The sequence below is a fragment of the Rhinatrema bivittatum genome, chromosome 2 (genome assembly GCF_901001135.1).
Source record: "Rhinatrema bivittatum chromosome 2, aRhiBiv1.1, whole genome shotgun sequence".
Classification (NCBI taxonomy): Eukaryota; Metazoa; Chordata; class Amphibia; order Gymnophiona; family Rhinatrematidae; genus Rhinatrema; species Rhinatrema bivittatum.
Genome location: NC_042616.1, coordinates 246,653,703 through 246,674,504, shown reverse-complemented (window position 1 = coordinate 246,674,504; position 20,802 = coordinate 246,653,703). Strand labels below are relative to the sequence as shown.

At 41.8% G+C, this 20,802-nt stretch overlaps 1 protein-coding gene across 3 annotated transcripts in view; it reads right to left on the bottom strand.

The window, feature by feature from the left end:
* Positions 1–20,802, bottom strand: part of GASK1A (golgi associated kinase 1A) — a 64,863-nt gene that overhangs the window by 23,788 nt on the left and 20,273 nt on the right. For all 3 annotated transcript variants that reach the window (XM_029589371.1, XM_029589370.1, XM_029589373.1), the window contains one exon: positions 1,344–2,804. In XM_029589371.1, coding sequence (XP_029445231.1) covers positions 1,344–2,720 — 1,377 coding nt within the window. In that variant the 5' untranslated portion in view covers positions 2,721–2,804. The remainder of the gene's footprint in view (positions 1–1,343; positions 2,805–20,802) is intronic.

Here is a 20,802-nt window from a genome sequence, read left to right as displayed (position 1 = left end):
GGTATTACTTATAGTTTTAAAATGCTAGTGTATTTTTGTTATTAATTGATGCTTGTGGTACTTTAGAAGACTTATGAATATCTTTTTCTGTAAACTGCATAGATTTTATTAACTGTATGGTATATCAAACGTAATAAACATAAACAACAAAAAAGGGATTCATCAATACTGCACTTTGACAGTGCAGTCATTCTGCATTAAACACTTGTGTTACCACAGTAATGAAATACAAAACATGTTAATAATTTCTTCTGTTTTACCTTGCCATCGGATTTACAGTATTTAAAATGTGTCCAATTCCAGTCCTTGAAGGTTACAAGCTAGGTGGTTGTTCAGGATATCCTTAACGAATATACATGAGATAGACTTGCATACACACTTTGATTGTATGCAAATCTATCTCATGCATATTCATTAGGGATATCCTGAAAGCCTGACCCATTTGTGGCCCTGGAAGACCAGGTTTGGACAGCCCTGGTTTAAAACAATCGTGATACTAAGTCTGCTGCAAGGAACAGTGGGGCTAGTGCAAGGGTATATTATGTGCCCTAGGCAAACCTTCAGTCTTGTGCCCTTCCCCTCACACACCTATCGGTTGCAGCTCTGTCACAGCTTCCCTCTCTCTGGCTCCACTCAGCATCCACCTCTCACTCTCCTCTCACCCTCTGCCAAGCCCTTTGCTTCCGGTCCCTAGTGCTCACCATCCCTTCTATCTAGCTCCATGTCCAGCATCTCTCCTCTCTTATTCTCCCCCCAGCACCCTCCTTTTGTCCTTTCACCTCCTGCTTAGCAAATCATCACCACCCCAATGTCTTTGCCTCTTTTTCATAGTGCTTGACATCCTCTCTCTCCACCCCACTCTCATCCTCATATGTCCTCATCTGCCTAGCACCCTCTCCCTTGCTCCACCCACCCAGCTTCCTCTCTTTTCCATGCCACCTCCCCCTCCCCATATACACATTTACCCAGCATCCATATCCTTCTCTCCTCCAAAGTTTGCTGCCCAGGGCGATTGCCTAGGTTGCCCTAATGGAAGAACCGTCCCTGAGGAACAGTCACCGTGTGCTACGGTAACGGGTCTTGTCCCATGGTCAGAAGTGAGGGGGAAGATGATGTCAATGACTGTTTTGCTGCTGGTGTGAAGTACATATTTTTAGCAGCCAGCAAGGCAGTTTCAAACCGAGGATTATCACAAGGCCTCTCCTCCAGCAAGGCTAGCAGGAGATCACTATCACTTTGGCCTCCTTGCACAGCCTTGTCGCAAGTTGTCACTAAAATAAAGGCAAGAAGTCTACTTTTTAAAAATAGAACGATGTAATGTTAATTCACCCAGACAAACATACCTGTAGAAGAAAATCAAAGAGAGCTAGTTTGGCCCACTCGGTGTGCTCGACAGTCAGACAGGGAGTAGCAGTGGAGTCCCCCATGCCGCACCGCTGCTTCAGCAGAGCCTGGTACTGCGGCCACCCCAGCACAAGGGAGTTCTGATCGTTGTTAGCATCATCCAGGTGCAGGATATCAGGTGCCCACCATACGATGGGTCTCGCTAATCCATTGATGTATTTGTAGGGCAGCAAGTCATTTCTAAATTTACGGGCCACCATTGGAAGACTTCGATTTAGCCCTAGCACCCTATCCAAGTGAAAAGCTAGAACTTCATATAAGTCACTGGGACGTTTTATTAATCCACACAGCCCATCTAAGCAATGCCGTTCAAGATCATAGGCCACAGGAGTAAGGTTTGCAAAAAGTCCTACTTTAAGAACTTGTCCATGGGCAGGAATTCTACTCTTAGTCCAAACCTCACCATTTGCTAGTAGCCTCATCTTCTGCAAGTCATCTGATGTAAACCAAGGTGGATACTGCTGCTTCAAAAGACTCTTGCTGCCCTGCAGCTGGGCTGAGTAATTTCCTTCCTGAAAATCTGCACACCATATGGATTTATTCAATCTATCTGCATCCAATGAAAAATAGATTTCTCTTTCTGGAGATTCCCCCAAGGCAATATCAGGCTGCTTGCCTGCTTCTCGCCTGCCGCCCTTTGCTTTTTTGACAGTCAGCCTTTTTTCTACATTTGGGAAGACTGTAATCGTATTGGGTTGCTGCTGTTCACCACTGTCTCCTTGCACATCTGGTTTGTATTTCTTCTGCTGAACAACTGGCCGGCCTGCCGGGGAGCTCTTCGGAAGTGAAAGAATTTCAGCCGTGAGATTCCGTAAAACCTTTTTATTGCCCGTTGAAGGCTGGGATTTGAGTGCCACATTTTGTGTTTCTTTATTAATCTTCTTCCTCTGAGGCACGGTGGAATGAACGCCATTTCCTTTGTGCCTGTTCCTTTGCGAAAGAGCCCACTGTTTTGGTTTGGTGTTGGCTTTCAGACGTTTAATAGCAAAATTGTGTCTTTTCATCTGCCTCGTCTGCTTTTGCATCGTCTTTAACCTTGTGTCACTCTGTGCCTCTTTGCTGCTGCGTTTTTGCTTGACCTTTTCTTTGCAGGTAGAGCTGGACTTGCCCAAGGGCAGGTTTCCATGTCTGTAGCCCAGGGCACCAGCTTCCCATTTTCTACGGTTGAAGCTCTGTGCCTTCCCAAACATGGAGTCTGTAGTGTTCATCCACAGCCGTCTCCGTCTGATGACTTGTCCACGTGGCTCACCGAGTGCTGGCAGCTGAAAACCAGACTTGCTGACACTGTTTGGCGGCAGTGCAGGAAAACTATTCATCAACACGAGGGATAAAGCAAACAGAAAGCAGAATCCAACCACGGACCTCCTCTTCCACCGTATCCTTAGCCATGGCCTGAGAGCCTGTAAGTTAGAAAGAGAAAATATCTCATGGACTGCATTCAGAGAGGGTATGGGATGAGCTTAAAGAGATAAGGTGCCTGATTAGTTTTATTTTCTTTCTTTCTGTGCGTAACACTATAGTGGAATTCACGAAAATAATTTAACCTAGCAATTTTGGTGACCTAAATCTCAAGATAGAACAGCTGCACTGGGAGATTTATCTTGGTGCTATGACAGGCATTAGCAAGCTATATCATGCAGTGAGTCTCATCTTAAAGGATATAGTTCCATGCCCTCAGATAGTGAGGAATTTTTGTGTGTCACGTTTTTCAAAGCCCACCAAGTGTTTGTAGTACGTGTACACCTGCTGTTCTTTTAAGAGGTAAAATTAGGAGCTAGGGCTGTTTTCAAAAGACTTCGGTAGGAATACTAACTAAGTGACAATTTGTGTTAAATAAATACTACTCTCAAGCATACTCTCAAATCCAGGTTTCCAATGTGTGAACAAATTAGGAGGGTCATGTGTGCTATATTCCCCATAATAACTAAGGCTTGGATCCGAAAAACAAATGTGAAAGCCATTCTGATTTTGCCTCTTTCTACCTTGAAGGTATTTTATAGTATTCCCAGAAGATCCTGCTTCCCCTTTGGCCATTAGCAGCAACTATCCTCTGTAACGTATTCTGGAATTGTAGTATTATAAAAAGAACAAAGCGACTCCATTACGGCAACACAAAGCGCACTTATGTCAGGTTTGGTGTATATAAGGGGGAAATGCAACAAAAATCTGCATACAGTATTCACGTCTTAGATATTCTTATAGGAAGCCAGAGAAAAAACATGTGGAACATATTACATATAGATTCCAGCAAAATGCTAGCTCTTGCAAGATAATGTAATTCTAAAGATGAAATATTTAAATTGTTCTGGTTCAATAGACCTTACCTGCTAAGCTCGGCAACACCATAGGCCTGATTTAAGTTTTTTTTTCCCATGCTGTGTCTATGGGAAATCAAATCTCCATAAATCTGGCCACAGTGTGATTAAAAAAATCCTTGTTATGAATAATAATCTTTCACTTGGCAGTAAATGATGTATGCATTAGATGCTAAAGACAGGTTTGACCTAGTGGCACTGTATATAGCACAGCAATAACATACGCAAGCTTACTGGAGCCTCCTTTCATTCATTTCATGGAATAAAATCAACTTCTTTGCAAAACTTGCCAAACACAAATTACTAGATTAGTTTTTTTTTCCCTTTGGCTTGCTCTGCAAAGTATCATTTTATTTCCTGTCTAGCCGCCAGCTTCCTTTCATTTGTTCTTCCCCTAGTGAAATCCACCACGTTCCTGTGCTGAGCCATGTGAAAATATGCATCGTTTGCTGACTTTGATGAAGCATGATAAAATGTCAATGTAACACTCAGCCCCCACCCCAAGGAAGATCCTCTTCAAATGGCTCTACACAATATTGTGTGACCAGTATTCAGGTAAAGTCATGTGCATACACACTGGACATGCACAGAGGGGTGAAGTCTCAGCGGGGTTGGGACATATGTACATATTTTATTTTTATTTTTAAAATCGGTGCTTAGAATTCTCTCAGCAAAACTGTGTCGGAGGATTGCTTGCCGGCAAGCTGCCGATCGCGCAACTTGCGCCTGCCCAGAGGCAGGCACAAAAGGTAAGATGGATATTTTGGGGGGGGGGGGGGGTTAGAGTAGGGCTGGGGGGGAAAGGTTAGGAGAAGAGGTGGGAAGGTCAGATTAGGGGGAAGGGAACGGGGGAAGGCAGCGCGGCTCGGTGTGCGAGCAGAAAAACAGCCTAACCAAGGATAGTTCATCAGACAGGAGCAGTGATCCCCCTGATGGAAGCAAGGGGTCAGGTCAGCAATCTGAAATGAATAAAACTGCTGTCAGGGCAAAGCAGTGCTGGTCAAGAGGTGATAGAACTGAGACCAGACCCTGATACAGGGGGGACAGCACTCTGAATGAAGAAATGCTTGACTGTGCATGAGTTGTTTACATAAGCATATCTGGACTGTTAAAACCAACAAGAAGAGAGACACATGGAGGGCCAACAAAAAAAAGTCAATTAACACCTGATGATGACGCGGAGGCATCAGCCCTGCCCCTCCCTGTGCCCTTGTGGCTTGTATTATATTGGGGTGACAAAACGGACATTGCCGACTCGCTTGATTGAACACAAAAGTTGTTTAAACACAGGAAAAATGGAAACACCTTTAGTTGCCCTTTTCCTTGAATTTTGACACACTTTTGCAGATATACGGTGGGCTGTCTTAGAGATTGTGTGAGAACAGTGGCGAGGGAGGGGGGATAGGGTTCTCAATTTGGCACACAAAGAACAAGTCTGGATCTTTCACATGAATACAGTGGCCCCACACGGATTGAACAAGGAAATAGAGTGGTCCGTACTTCTTTAAATGGAGATTCCAGTGACGTCATCAGGGCATCCTCCTAATGACCATATTTAAAAAGACACCACATGTTGTCATTCTGTATGAGCAATGGTGGCATGAAAAGAAGCTATGCGGACTAGGAGCAGGAGCAAGTGCTGGCGTGCAATCCCCTGGCACAGTGGCCTCTAGCCCCACCCCACCCCACCCCAACCCACTGGACCGCCCTGCCCATAAAACCCCCCCCCCCCCCTCCACCCGGTCTGTCCCTTTCAGAAAGGCTTATGTGCGTACCGGCCTTTACATGCGTGGCCGGGCCTTTTTGAAAATAGGCTCGGCCACGCATGTAAAGGCCAGATTTTACACGTGTGGCCTTTTGAAAATCCGCCCTTAAGTTTGTTTCCTCTCTTTTGCTTCTTTGATTTTCTATTTCAGACTCATGCTAATAACTACTCTCATGAACTCCTTATATCAATAGCTAGTTTACCTGCCTGTTTTCATTTCATTTTATTTCACATTGACTTTCAGAGAGCACAGGCCGTCGTTTTTGAATCTCAGCCCCTAAAGCAGTTCTCGCAAAACATGGTATTTTTTTTATATTTCATGATTGTTTTATGAGCAAACAAAAAACATACAAACAAAATTTTTTTCTATGAATGCTATTAATGGACCGATGTTTACATGTGACCGTCTTAGCAGTGAAAAAACAAAATAACTGTGTCGGTGTTATGATGGTTCTTAAAAAGTAAGCTTTTACAGCTTTTGTGCCTATTTTTTTATTATTATTATTTATTTATAATTTTCATGTTGCAAACAAATATCAGTTTGTAACAGAAATACGTGGTCTTGACATTTCCAGCATATATAAATAATAATAGAGACAAGAATTAACACCAACCTCATCATATGTCATTACCACTATTACTTGTACAGTCAAAATAATGAGATTGAGGCGGAAACATTCTAGGGAGATTTAACCATTACATATTGAAATAAGAAAAGACTTAACATAGCACTAACTGCACAATTCTTTTATTCTTAACTAGAAGCTGGGGGCGAAGTGATTAGTTTCCTTCGTTCCACAAAACCCTTCAATTGTTCAGAGAGAATAAAGAGAATAAAAAGATCTTCCTGCTTTTTTATCAAACATTTACACGGAAAACGTAAAACAAAAGAGAAACCCAAGGTAATAACTTCCTGACGAAGGGCTAAAAAGCCCTTTCGTCGGTTCTGTGCGGTTAAAGCGAGATCAGGGAAGAACTTAACAGATTTATCATGAAAAGTGATAGGGTACTTACTACTTACTAAAGTATTTTTTCATAACATTGTTGAAGTCTGAAGGACTAGCAAAAGTTACTAATAAAGTACCCCAATCAATTACTTGCACAGTAGAATTTTCAAGAAAATACGTGAGATTTCCCTGGAAAGGCAATTCAGATCCATTTAGATTTACATTTTATTTTTGGTGAAAAATAACATACATTAATTACTGGCAGTTCAACTTCAGTAAAACCTAGTGTTTCTAAAAGAAGCCTCTTAATAGTTTCTAAAGGTACTTCCCCTGCTGCTCTGGGGAAGTTAAGAAAGCATAAATTTAGATGCTTGGCATTGTTTTCAAAGGTCTCTATTCGTCTGGATAAAAGTTCTCTATCTTTAACCACTGCTGCATGAAATTCCTGGTTCTTTTTCTCTTTCTCTTCAAGAATTTTAATTCTGTCCTCAAATTTCTTTATTTGTTTCTGTATTTGAAGAATATCTTGTTGATTTTTGCCACTTATGAAATCCAACTTTTCATTCAAGCCTTTAATACTGGACGCCATACCAGCCATTAAGTCCCACAGCATTTCTAGTGTAACCACCGTGGGTTGAGCTAGGGTTTCCAGGGACTCACTGTCGGCAGCCTGTTCGTCCCCCCCACACATGGAGTTTACCGGAACCAGTTCAACTTCCTCCTTCTCTGGTCTTGGGCCGGCTGCCTCCGACTACAAAGCCTCCAACTCCGGACCGGAAATGGTGAACTCTGCGGTGATTCCTCCAGGATACCCATTGCTCGCTCTTTGCGTGGGTGGCAGTCTGAGATTGGGACTCAGTGAAGCCTCCTCTGTTGACTCGAGCTGCCCTCCCAAGCAGCTCGACACATCAGGATCCTTGGCTCCTGGAAGTTTTTGTGCAGGTAAGGACATATATCGGGTTATTTCCTGCTGAATTGGCAAGGGTAAAGGTAAGGAGGGGTAAACCCTCACCTTTCCCTTCCTCTTTGGAGGTATTTGAAGGTAACTTTTCACAAACCAAAACAAGCAGGGTGCAGCTCCAATCATGACCTCCATCTATGCCGCCATCTTGCCTCCCCTATTGTGCCTATTTAATATTGAATTGTTATCTGAGTGTTATTCATTTGATTGTTTTTGAATTTATACACTTGGTGTTTTTAGACTATTTTTGGATGGGACTAATTTTGCAATGGACTATGTTTAGTATGATGCCAGACAAATCTTAATTTATTTGAGGTTCATCTAGGGGAGCTTCTGCTCTATCAGTTATCAATTCCTTCCTTTAAAGAAGATCTTTAGAAGGCAAGGCAGATTCTATTTCTAGGGAAGGCCAAAGCATCACGCTTGCTATTGATTTGTTCCTCACCCCTGTACATGTATAAGATATCAGTCGCCAATCCCTCTTAAAAACTGGAACCCCAGGTAACCCCAAAACTGACTCTCCTACATGATAGTTTATTTAATGCTATGCACTAGGTAAATATTCCAAATTCTGTACTTACTGATCTTTTTATTTTTGGTAAATATTAATATACAATGCCTATAATAAATGCTAGAGCAACAGCATAAGAAATTGCTTCTTCTTTTACAGGACATGTAGCACTTGGAGAGAGGCATTGTGAGCTTTATTACACAGCTTTGTATCTAAGCCTGGTTAGAGAGGCTAAGTTCAACCTCCAAAGAAAGTCTTCACTTAACCACAACATGGAGATTTTTCTTTCCAAAATCAAGAAGGTAGAAGCAAATAATCGAACTAGATTTAGACTGGTAAAAGAAGGGTAAGTTTTAGGCATCTAATAAGTGACAAAGTTTGTTTATGATTGTGTTATTGTATTCTACTTATAATTTTAGATAGGCAGGTTACAAATGTTTTAAAAATAAGAAAAAAGAGAAAATGTTAGGATGGCTGGACATTTCAGATAGTCAAACCAGATCAAAGTAGCACTGGAAAAATAGGGGCAGTGTGAAAAGGTGCCCTTTCTAACCAACCTTCTATGCCCTTGGGCATCTTTAACGGAATAGCACCTGAAAAAAAAGGAAAAGAAAACACAACTGCATCATTCCAGGAACACAGACCTACATGATATTATAAGCAGTGGCCTGAATGAAGTTATATTATGCCATAGAACACACACCATGATCTTATAAAAGCAAATCTCAGTTTACTAAATATGATAAAATATGATAGAAAATTGTATAATTAGCTAAGACAAATAATATCTCAGGAATAATGTATGAATCAGTAAAAAGCAAATAGCATTACAATAATAAAAGATAAAGATCTATACAAAGAAGATAAAGAGATAAGATACCTTCCTCACAAGTTCACCAATGTTGCGAGTCAACGTATGTGTGAAAAGATCAGGAGGCATGGGCCTGGAAACCCCACGAAATAGTTGTCACCATTCCTCCAAGGATCATCTAAGGAATATTGTCAATTACAGCTTCTTATATTCTCATTTTCTGGCTCTAATCCAGAGTCTGCCATTTTTGTTGTTCTGACTTGCACTCACAACTGACCAGATTTATAGCCAGCTATAGCTCATTAGGCTATGGCTTATTAAAGATCCTGGTACTGCCTGATTCTAAGCACTAGCCTTATCTGACAGAGAACAGATGTGTTTCTTGCTCTTATCTCAGCTCATTAGTACCAGACAGACTAGAAAGAACAAAGAAATTATTTATTTATTTACTTAAAACGGTTTATATACCACTTTTACAACTAGGAAGTCAGTCAAAATGGTTTACATATGATAATTAAAAATTAACAAAAGAACATAACTATAAAAACAAATATCAGGAAGGAGAATTAACATAAAAATATAATTGTAAAAACATAATACAAAGAAGGTGAATTAAATATAAAAATTAATATGAGCTGTGAAATAGAAATTAAGGGAGGAGGAAGGTGCCAGGGATGGTAAACAGTGAACAGAGTTGAGATAGTGCCTATTGTGGAGTTCAGAGAGAGCTAAAGGCCACAGAGAAAGGAAATGTCTTTATATTTTTTTTAACTCTTTGTGTGATGTTATTTGCCTTAGTTGATTTGGGATTGCATTCTAGAGTGATGGGCCAGCGACAGAGAAAGCACATCTTCTAGTGATGTCTAGTTTAGCTAGGTGAACAGATGATATTGCCAAGAGATTTTTATGTAAGGAACACAACTGTCTATTGGGTTGATAAATACGAAGAAGCATGCATAGTCATGTTGAGGAATCATTATGAATTAGTTTGTGTATAATGGTCAGAATTTTGTATTGTACTCTGTATTTGACTGGAAGCCAATGTAGCAAGAATAGGATTGGGGTTATGAGTTCTTTTCCAGTGGTACCTGTCAGAATGTATACAGCGATGTTTTGGATTAATTGTAAGGGGCAGAGTGTATTTTCATGAAGACCAAGATAAAGGGTTAAGATAAGGGATTGGAGAACAGTATGTAAATTGTTGGCAAATAACAAAGGATGGAGACGTTTTAGCATGTGGAGTTTGTAAAAAGAGTTTCTTACTGTGACGGAGATATGCAGGGACATAGATAAATGTGAGTCAAGAAGCATTCCAAGATTTTGTGCTTTAGAAAAATGGGAATTGGTAAGTCATCTAAAAGTAGATGCAAGGGAGGACTGCAAGCAGAGTGAGGGATGGTAGATAGGTGTAGAATTTCTGTTTTTGAAGTATTTAATTTGAGACAGTTGTGGGATAGCCATGAGTTGATTGTTTTGATACGAAGACATATAGTCGCAAGCGTATTTGACCAGGATATGGAATATGGAACAAAGAATTTAATTTATTTATTTATGTATTTATTTTTTAGTTTTATATACCATCATTGGGTAAAGCCATCATAACAGTTTACAAAATTTCAAAATGCAAGAAATTTTAACAATTGAACAAAAGGCATACCAGGAAGCATACTAAATAAAAAAGAGAGACAATCAATTGCAAAGATATTAGTTGGAACATGCACTACGGATTGCATCTGCATAAATCTTGAATTGAATGTTGAGAGTGATATTAGGTATTAGAGTGATATTAGGTATTAGGGATGTGAATCGTATTTCTGACGATTGAAAATATCGTACGATATTTTCAAAGTCGTCAGAAATTGGGGGCTCCCCGAAACCGATAGGAAAACCCCACGAAATTGTTCGTGAGGTTCTCTTATCGTTTTGGGGGAGGGCAGGAAAAACAGCACACAAAAACAATCCCTAAACCCACCCTGACACTTCAAAACAGCTCCCTTAGTTTCCCCCACCTTCCCGACCCCCCCAAAACATTTTAAATTACCTGGTGGTCCAGTGGTGGTCCCGGGAGTGATCTCCCGCTCTTGGGCCGTTGGCTGCCACTAATAAAAATGGCACCGATGGCCCTTTTATCGGCTCAGGCGCAGCCGATAAAAAAAAAAAACCCGATCGGGCCGCACAAAAAAAAATCCATGATGTGAATCAGAACCGGAATTGGAATCGATTCTGGTTCCGATTCACATCTCTATTAGGTATATATTGAATAAAATGGCAGAAAGAGATGAACCTTGAGGTACACCAGAGGAGGGGATATACCAGTCAAATGAATATGGACCAATATAAATCTGATATGGACAATTGGTTAAGTATGAGCTGAACCAGTTTAATACAGTATCAGATATGTCTATGGATTGTAACTGGTGAAGAAGAATGTTATTGTCAAGTGGTCAAAGGCGGCTAAGATGTAGAGCAGTACTAAGATATAATCAGTATTGGTGTTAAAACCTCGTAGTAAGGTGTCAAAAGAGGAAAGTAGTAGTGTCTCAGTGCTGTGGCCCTTACAAAAACCATGTTGATTTGGATGAAGAAGAGAGTTGTCAGATAGATATTCAGAGAGTTGATGTAAAACTACAGATTCAATTAATTTAGCCAAGGAGGTGAAAGATGAAGATTAGTGATATTTGTTATGTCCTCATTTTTTTTCCTGGGAATTGGGTGGATAAAAAGGAGGCATCACAACATGAGATGATAAATACTAAGAGACAACATTTCAAAGTGGGTAAGTGACCCACCTAGCTGGCTAGATTTTGATGGACTAGATTTAGGATATTTTTCAGCCACAATCTAAGAGGTATTCCATCTGTGCCGATAAATGCATAGATGGTATTCTCCTCAGTCCTCCCAGTCAAGGATAAAGGCCCAGGCAGGGAAGGTCATATTCTGGAGGTTAATGAATAGCTGCACTGATGATATCAACCAATATTCCCTCTAAGAAGTATGCAGCCGCACAGAATTCCTTATGCAGCCATGCATGCTGCATCTCCACCCATGCACAACTTGACCCAGGAAAGCTGAAGAAAAAGTGGGAGCCCATTTTGCCACCCCTTCTTGTATGTTGGCCCTTTGAGCATATTAAAACTAGCAGGGCTGGTATATCCCATATCTTGCAAATCACAAGATCAGCGTAGAGGAAGTACAAGCACCATGAGTACTGAAACCACTTACAGGGCCATTACACAAGGAGGAGCAGCAAAATAGGATCCTGCCACTGACTCCACCATGTCTTGCTGGCTTAGAGATCCTCCCCATGAGGAGTTCTTTACAAGAAATCATGACCCTTAGTGGCTTGGCACACTAGGATCATCTTTTTTGTTACATTTGTAGCTATTATTACTGGTACAGTCATGTTTGCTTTGCTATCTGGGCAAACAAGGACTAAAACCTCCACAGGTTTCCCAATGACACATTCTGATTTAGCAAACAAAGAAGCAGCACACCTCTCCAATATTATCAAACAACCAGAAAAAGAGAGGGAAAAGGATCAATCGTCCAATTCACAACTTTAACTGAATCATAGGCAGATGACAATATCATACAAATCTATTGCTTAGAAGTCTCAATCTGCGGCCTCTCGCCTCTCAATGGGCCGCAAGCCTTAATCAGCTTACCAAAGCAGCATATAATGTTTAATCATTTATCGTCATCTGCTCATGTCAGTATTTAATCTAATTAGAGTGTAATAATTTTACCACAATTTTATTTCCAACCTACCCTAAAAAAGGTTATAAATATGAACCGAAAACTATACTTCCCACCAACATTAAAATCTGAAAATTTCCAAAATTCAAAAATTTGTTGAAAAAGAGATACTTAGCCGATGCCTCGTAGAATGTCACATTAACGCATTCCCGACACGAATCATGTTTCGGTTGCCAAAGCAACCTTCTTCAGGGGATAACACTCAACAGTATTTTACATGAAGCGGCCAAATTTCTTCAATCTCTCCTAAAGACAAACACAACACATTAAAGATTAAAAAGTGCACTCATATCCAGTTATACAAACCCACAGACATCCAATTTAAACTAAACCAAGATTAATCCATACCTAACTTGTATCTCAGAAGGAAGAGCTTACCCGGACAAACTGTGTCTCAGCTATTGTTTTCAAAAAATGGCGCCACGGCGTCTCTGACTCACACCCAATACCACATCCTTTTAAATCCTGCAGATACCTTATACGTCACCGGAAACCAACGCTAACCAGGCAATGAAAAAACTACAAATCCCATAATCAAGAAGTCGAAAGAGAAACACCACTTCCCAAAAAAACTCTTACGTTACCCATTCTCATCAAAACATAACCTGTCTTTATTGTCAAGTAAAACTAAAACACAAACCAGTCAATCTCTCTGTTCAATCCCTTAGGGGCCACGGTGTCGAAATAATAAATCCATTTCTGCTCCCTTCGCAGGAGATAGTTGTCAAAGTCCCCTCCTCTATTACTAGGTGTCAGCTGTTCAATAACCGCAAATCGTAATGAATCAAACAAGTGTCCATTTTCTAAACAGTGTTGCACTACAGGTGCTTCTACCCTTTGCCTAGCAATAGCACTCTTGTGTTCAATCATACGGGTTTTTAAATTACGTTTGGTTTTTCCAATGTATAATAAAGGACACTGGCACCACAACCCATAAATTACCCCTTTCGATTGACAATCCGTATATGCTTTAAATTTAAATTTACCTTTTGCAAAAAAAGGGAGAAACTCTCCTGAGAACGATTGGTTACAAACACTACACTTATTACAAGGAAAATGACCCTTAGGTTCTCCACTATCAACTGTAATGCTTGAAAATTCATCAGAGATGTCAGAACATACCATCAAGTCTCTTAAGTTTTTATTGCGCTTAAATGCAAAGCGAGGAACTTGCTGCAACTCTGTATGTAAACTTAACACATGCCAATATTTCTTGATGATATTCTGAACAGAGTGTATCTGCGATGAGTATGGAAGTACACAAATGATATTTTCAGAGGCTGACCGATCTTGTGATTGCAAAAACAACAGATCGCGGTTCACCCACCTAGCACGTTTGTAAGCCTTTTTAATGATTGTTTGGGGATACCCTCTCTGTAGGAAATTAAACATCAATTGCTTCGCCTGTAGTTTATAATCTGACAAATCAGAACAAAGTCTTCTAAGACGTAAAAATTGGCCATAAGGCAAATTTGATTTTAAATGATATGGATGGCAGCTTTCGAATCGGAGTAAAGTGTTCTTATCAGTGGTTTTACGGTACAGGGAAAAAGTAAAACCAGTAGCATGTAGAGAAATGGAAATGTCCAAATAAGCAATACAGGATTTATCAAATGTATAGGTGAATTTAATGTTTCTGTCACAAAGGTTTAACCATCCCATAAAGGATTCAAACATGTCCTCATCACCCTCCCATACTACCAGTATATCATCAATATATCGTCGCCAGAATTTTACCCGGCCGACGAAGGGATTTCCCGATAAAAATCTCTTCTCAAAATCCCCCATATATAGGTTGGCGATGTCTGGAGCCATCGCAGCGCCCATAGCGACCCCTCTACGTTGTAAAAAATAATCATCACCAAATTTGAAGAAATTATTCTTCAAAGAAATATCAGCTAACGCTGAAATAAATGATGATGGAGTCCTTGAGATTACTTCATTCAATTTCAATCTTACTATACCCGATGCCTCTTCCTGCGGGATGCTGGTATAAAGAGACACCACATCTATCGTGGCTAATGCCAACCCTGAATTCGGGAATAAAGAACGTGTATGCATGTCCAATTGTCTCATCAGGTCCGATGAATCTCGAACGTATGAAGGCACCTGTTTTACCAAAGGTGCAAGGAACTTGTCCACAAAAATCGATAAGGGCTCGAGCAATGAGCCCCTTGATGAAACAATCGGTCTACCCGGAGGTTTTACAAGTTGTTTATGAATTTTGGGCAACAGGTATAGTACCGGCATCTTCGGAAAATCCACTGTCAGAAATCTCCGCTCTTTCAAAGTTATCCAACTTTTACGAGCACCCAATTCTATAAGAGAATCAATCTCCAATTTAATTGCAGCCGTAGGATCTGCAGATAATTTTGAATAATATTCGAAATCTCCCAACTGGCGAGTAGCCTCCTCACGATAATCTGTAACATTCATAACCACTATTGCCCCACCTTTGTCGGCGGATTTTATCAGAATGGAATCGTTATTTCTCAGATCTTTGATCGCTTGACGCTCATCACTAGTTAAGTTAAACAACTTGTCAGCCCGCATAGATCTCCTAAGATTATGTAAATCTTTAATAACAAGATCTCGAAAAGTGGCAATTGAAGGATCCATAGGGCCGGGTGGACACCACCTCGATTTGGGCACCACTACCGAAGTATCTATAGTGGATTCAATTCTGATTTAGGAAATTGCACAATCAGGTAAATTCTTCCCATATAAGGCTCTTGTTGGCTTCCTGCTTCCATAACTCGGAGTCGGCCACTCAATAGTCGTACTGTCCTACGAGACAAAGCGTTTTGATAGAAACTTTCTGAAAAGTTGTCAAAGCAATGCTGGAAGCATTGAGAGTAGATAAGAAACTACTGCTTTTGGCCGGGATTTCACAGATCCGGTGGGCAGAGGTTCTGGAAGATTGTGGAGGGGGGTTCTGGGGTATCTGACAGAGATTGCTGGCAGATGGGGAGGGGGAAAGGAGAGGATCATCTGTTGTCTGGCCAAAATAGAGATAGAAGGGGAAGAGCCAGCCTTAGGATGCTGCCCCCAATGTTTTTTTTTTTTTTTTTATTTTGGGGGTAGGACACTATGGACCCAATTATTTGTGTTTTCTGGAGTGGGGGGCAGAGAGGGAGCTGAAGGATCGGGCCTGAATGCCCCAGAGTATTTTTGGGGCATTTGGTTTCTTTTTGCCGCCATTTAACTGGATATCTTTTGACTATACCTGGTTAAGTGGCAGCTTATTCAGCCACACAAATCTGGATAACTTTAAAACGTAACCAGTAATATTCAAATATAGCAGGTTAGATTTTAAAGTTATCTGGCTACAATATATGTGGGCCAAATTATCCAGTTAAATTTGGCCAAATTACTTGTCCATGTGCAGGTTTACTGAATATTAGCCTCTTTGTAGCTAAGACAGATCCATATGGCTTTTCCAGCTCAATAACACATTCCTCCGCAGGGGCAGGAGCACTCAGATACAAGGCAGTATTTAGTTCTGGTGGCAAAAGAATTCCCATCAGCTTTCTTTATCTATCCACAGAGGTCAGTTTGGGGGTCTGTTAACACCTACTGGATCTGCTACATCAACCTCCCAGTAGTTTTAGGGTCTATAATATTTTGAGTTTTAATCATAAGCTCTACACTTACATTTCACTCATCAGCAGAAGAGGGTGTGGCCTAGAGCCTGGAATGCTAGGCTAGCAACTAGGGGACCCACATTCAAGTCTTACTGACCCTTTTTCTGACCTTGCACAATTCACTTTAATTCCTGTTGCCTCAAGTACCCACTTCAGGGGTAATATTCATAAATGTTTAAGTGCATAAACCCTGGTTTATGCGTACACATCAGCTCTTGAAAATTATCTGTTGGGGGTGGGGGTGTGTGTGCAGGGATAAATGCATGCATAACTCAATTACGCACGTCCTTTGCCTCAACACTCATGGTAGATGCTCCAGGAGATGGAGTTGGGCCAGGGAAAGCACTTTATGTGCATCCTTTTGATTTTCAAATGTATGTGCAGAAATGTACACGCTAGAAAGTTGCACTTGCATGAGAGAAGGAGTAACGTCATACACGCGTGTGACTGCATGTACCAGGACCACCTGTGAATTTTCAAAGCAGATGTATGTGCACAAATCCACTTTGAAAATTCAGGTTAAAGTCTGTGGTTATTTTGGACCCATAGATTCTATCCCCACACGGGTCACGGAAAGTTACCCTCCCTGATGGCAAGCTCCTCACAGGGGAGACTTAGATCTATATGAAACTGCATTGCCTTGGCCTGTGGTGCCATATCAAATGTTGAAATTAAATAAAGAGAAATAAATTCATGCTCTCTCAAGCTGTAGATAAGCTTGAAAGATGAAGCTGCTCTGTAGTTAATGATGAGATCCTTGAGCCATCTGTTCCACTGCTATTAAGTGCAGTTTTAGTAACTTTAGTTAAGAAAATAGCTACTACAAGATGTTTTTGTAAAACAAAGCCAAACAGTCTCTTAGCACAGTTAAAGCTGTGGGCACAACAAACTTTATATTCCCAGAAAAAAAAAGGAATATTCTTTCAAAATCTTGTTTGTAACCAGAGACACACATGTTCTGCATGTACAGAAACCATTTCACATTGTGCTGGTGGCAGCAGTCCTAGTAAACAAGACCCATAATTAAGCAATACCCTCCCCCCACCCATGGAAGACAGAGGGTTCTATGGCCCAGAAACTGCTCGCAGCCGAAGTCAACTGAAAACAGCCTCTGCAACTAGGGCTATTACTTTTAGGAACAGGAATTATTAAAAAGACAAAAAAGGCTTCTATAACTTTTAAGTAGAAGCTGCTATAGCCTCCTTAGCAGGGGGCTCTCTTGCAAGAATAATTGCCTCTGGATTTGCCAGATATTCTTTTATTTGACCTGGGAGCAAGGATTTCTCTGCTGATAAAATGCCCCTGTACCCTGGGGGGCGGTCATCTCAATAACTGAGAAGTGGTCGCGCCCTATTTTTATTAACTTTGTTTCCTACACTGAAGTCCCTGGGTGCTAAATATTTTATTTTCCCCATAGACACAAAGAAGAAAAAACTTTTAGCTGTTCTGGATCCTTAGTGGAGGCAATTTTCAAAGCCATTTAGGCACATAAAAATTGGATTCATGCATGTAAATGGCTCTTTATAAACTTGCACAGGGTTTGTGTACATAAAAACATGATTATGTGCCTACTTTTATGCATACAAAAGGGAGGCATTCTGGGGAAGGTGGAGGGCGGAGTTGCGATTTATGTACATACTTCTGATTTAAAAAACTATGCACATAAATTAACTTGTACAAGTTGTTGTGTTCCGCGCTCATGGAAGGCCACGAGCGCGGCCCCCTACCTCACCCACGACGGCGACCCGCCGCGGGAACTCCGGGAGAAACTCCTGACCCGATGCCTGCTGCTTCAGCGCGGGCTCCTGCCCTGGCCGCCGGGTGGGGAGCCGTCCCTGCTCCTCCCTCATGACGCCCGGTTGCATTTCCTCCACGGAGGAAATCCAAGATGGCCACCGCCATCTTTAGGCACGAGGCCGCACCTCCTCATTAGCCTTAAAGGGACATGATCCCTTTAACCAGGTTCAGCTGATCCCTATGAGCTAGAGCAGAGGAAGTATAAGAGGAGACTTCCTCTGCTCATTCCTCGACTTGGCAACGTCCTTTGTTCGTCAGGTCTGCTTGCTTCAGTGAGTCTTCCTGTGCTTTGGATCCTCGTTCCTGTCTTGTCTTAGAGTTCCTGGTACTGACTTGGGATTGGCAAGTGGTGATTCTCTGGTGTGTGACTTCAGACTGGCAAGTGGTGATCCCTTGGTGTGTGACCTCGGACTGGTAAGCGAAGACCCTCTGGCACTTAACCTCGGACTCCTTCTTGACCATCGTCTCCAAGGGCCCGCCTAAGTCCCAGCGGCCCGGGTCCCTACAGGCTCCTCCCGGGGGGACCGCGGGCTTCCAGGGGTGAAGCTCCAGTCAGCCCTTGCACCGAACTTCTTAACCTCTCAAAGGTCCACCTAAGTCCCAGCGGTCCGGGTCCCTACGGGCTTCTCCTGGGGGGACCGCGGACTTCCAGTGGCAAAGACACACTTCCTTTCTTCACCTCACGACTCTCCGTCTGCCTTCAGTCGCCTATGTCTCCTGTGCCGAGGGTCAGCTGGTCACGTCTTCTGTTCCTGCCTCGCCACCCGACGGGAGAACCTTCGGACCATCATCCCAAGGTATTCCATCCTCCCGTCGGCCCAAGGGTTCACAAGCCTGAGCATAACACAAGTTATCTGATACAAAGAGCAGGAGTAACTTTGTACACATTATTTGAGATAATTTTCACAGCAAACTTATCCACATAATTTTGTTTTAAAAATCTGTATAACTTATGCGCTTTGGTAATACATACATTACAAATGGTGTTATAAAATTACCCTCAGTGTGAACAACTAGAATACACCAAATGAAAGCTATTAGGAATAGGACAAGAAATAATAGTAATTATTTGTCAAGATTGTTTTGGGGGGAGGGAGGAGTTAATTTGTGTTTCGGTAGAGCAGAGTTCAGGCATTGATCTTGACCAGTGACTGTGTAGATTTGATTAGGTATGGGCTGCATGGTGCCAGTCTGTTTGGGACAAGGTGGGTTGGGTGCCCAGTCTTTTGGATTGTTCAGTGTGATTAGTCATTATATATTCTTATATGGGGTGAGGGTTCTATGTTATAAGTGTTTAGTGCATACATGGTTGTGTAGATCACACTGATTGAGAGCCTCTTGGTGATGATTGAGAGCGGTATTAGTACAGTTAAATAGTTTCTCTTTTATTGATAGTTTTATATATCAGTTAGGGCTTCTCTTTGTTTTGCATTTTCTTATATTTAGAGTACTGAAATGGTTTCGTACTTTTTGACGGCTGTAGGAATGATATCTCCAAGGGCAGGGCTTCATTGTTGGTTTGTGGCTGCAGCTTGTGGCGGCTATCCTTAGTTACACATGAAGTGGTACACAAAGGGGCACATCCTTTGGCACTGTCTGTGCAGGAAGGCCCACCTTAAGGGATTGTCGTGGTGGAGGTGACATGGGGCAAGGAGATCCCCATTCTCACAGCCCAGAGTGGCAGTAGTCTGGTTCAGCAGGAGGGCAGCCCCTGGAGAGCATGGATGGGGGTCTCCTCTTTCTGCCTCCCACTTGTTGCTGCTGGTGCTGGAGCAGTGGATCTTTGCCCCTTAAGAGGCTGTCATGCTGGAGGTGAGGATTACTAGAATATTGGTCTGGAAGGGTTTAAATTTTATGTGCAATGGATCCTACTTGGAGACAGGAGATGGGAGAGGTAGCTGTATAAGCCCTCTTCCACCCTTATATTTCTATGGTTCTTCTCCTACAAATTGTGTATGCAGCATAGGATGGGGTTAGGATAGGAATTGCTCCAAATATTTCCAACTTAAGTTTATTTTTGTTTTTCACTGTTGGAGAGTATAAGCATATAGTAATGCTAGAAAAATCAAGAGCATTTACACTTCAGTATCTGCTACCACTCCAGGACCAAAAAACCCCATAATAATAATAACAAAGGGTAACCATGGCTACCCCAGGCCTGAGAAGACTGACTGGGTCACACAGAAGAGGAGAGACTGGAAGGAGGGAAGAAGGAATGATAGGCTATAGGGAGGGAAATGAAGGTGCAAAGGCTAGAGAGAATGGGAGTGAAAAGAGTGTCTGGAGGAATGGAAGTAAAGGGGGGAGAGGTTGGAGATTGCAAGAGTGAAGAGAGAGAGGCGAAGGATGGTACATGGAGGGGGTAGAGAAGATGGAAGGACAGGAAGAAAGGGGAGGAAAAGCGGCTGCAGGAAAGGGAGGGTGGGGGTAGTGGGGCTGGAGTAAGGAAAAGAGCAAAAGTAACATAAAATAAGCATAATAATCCCAAAACAAAACAAGCAAACTAATAAGAATAAAGTTTTAAGGAAAAAAAATGTTTCCCTGGATTCCAAAAATATGGCTGGCGCCCAGGTTTTCTATGTAACACTAACACTGAATAGCAAGTTTTAACTGTGGCCTCCCTTACCGGTGTAACAGTTACCTGAAGAGCACACTCAAAATTAAGACTTAATCTCAACTCAGTCCCACAATTCTGGTGTGGATTCTCTGAAAAGGAGAGGAGAATTAACCTCCCTATGGAGAAGCTGGCACGTTAGGCAGCTTAAAGAGCAATTGCCATGACCCAAAACAAGGGGTTGCCCAGGCAAATAAGATGAGCTGTGTGATTAAGTTTCACCATGTGTGTCTCCCTATCTAAGCTACACACATCATAATCAGGCCGATTCAGTAAA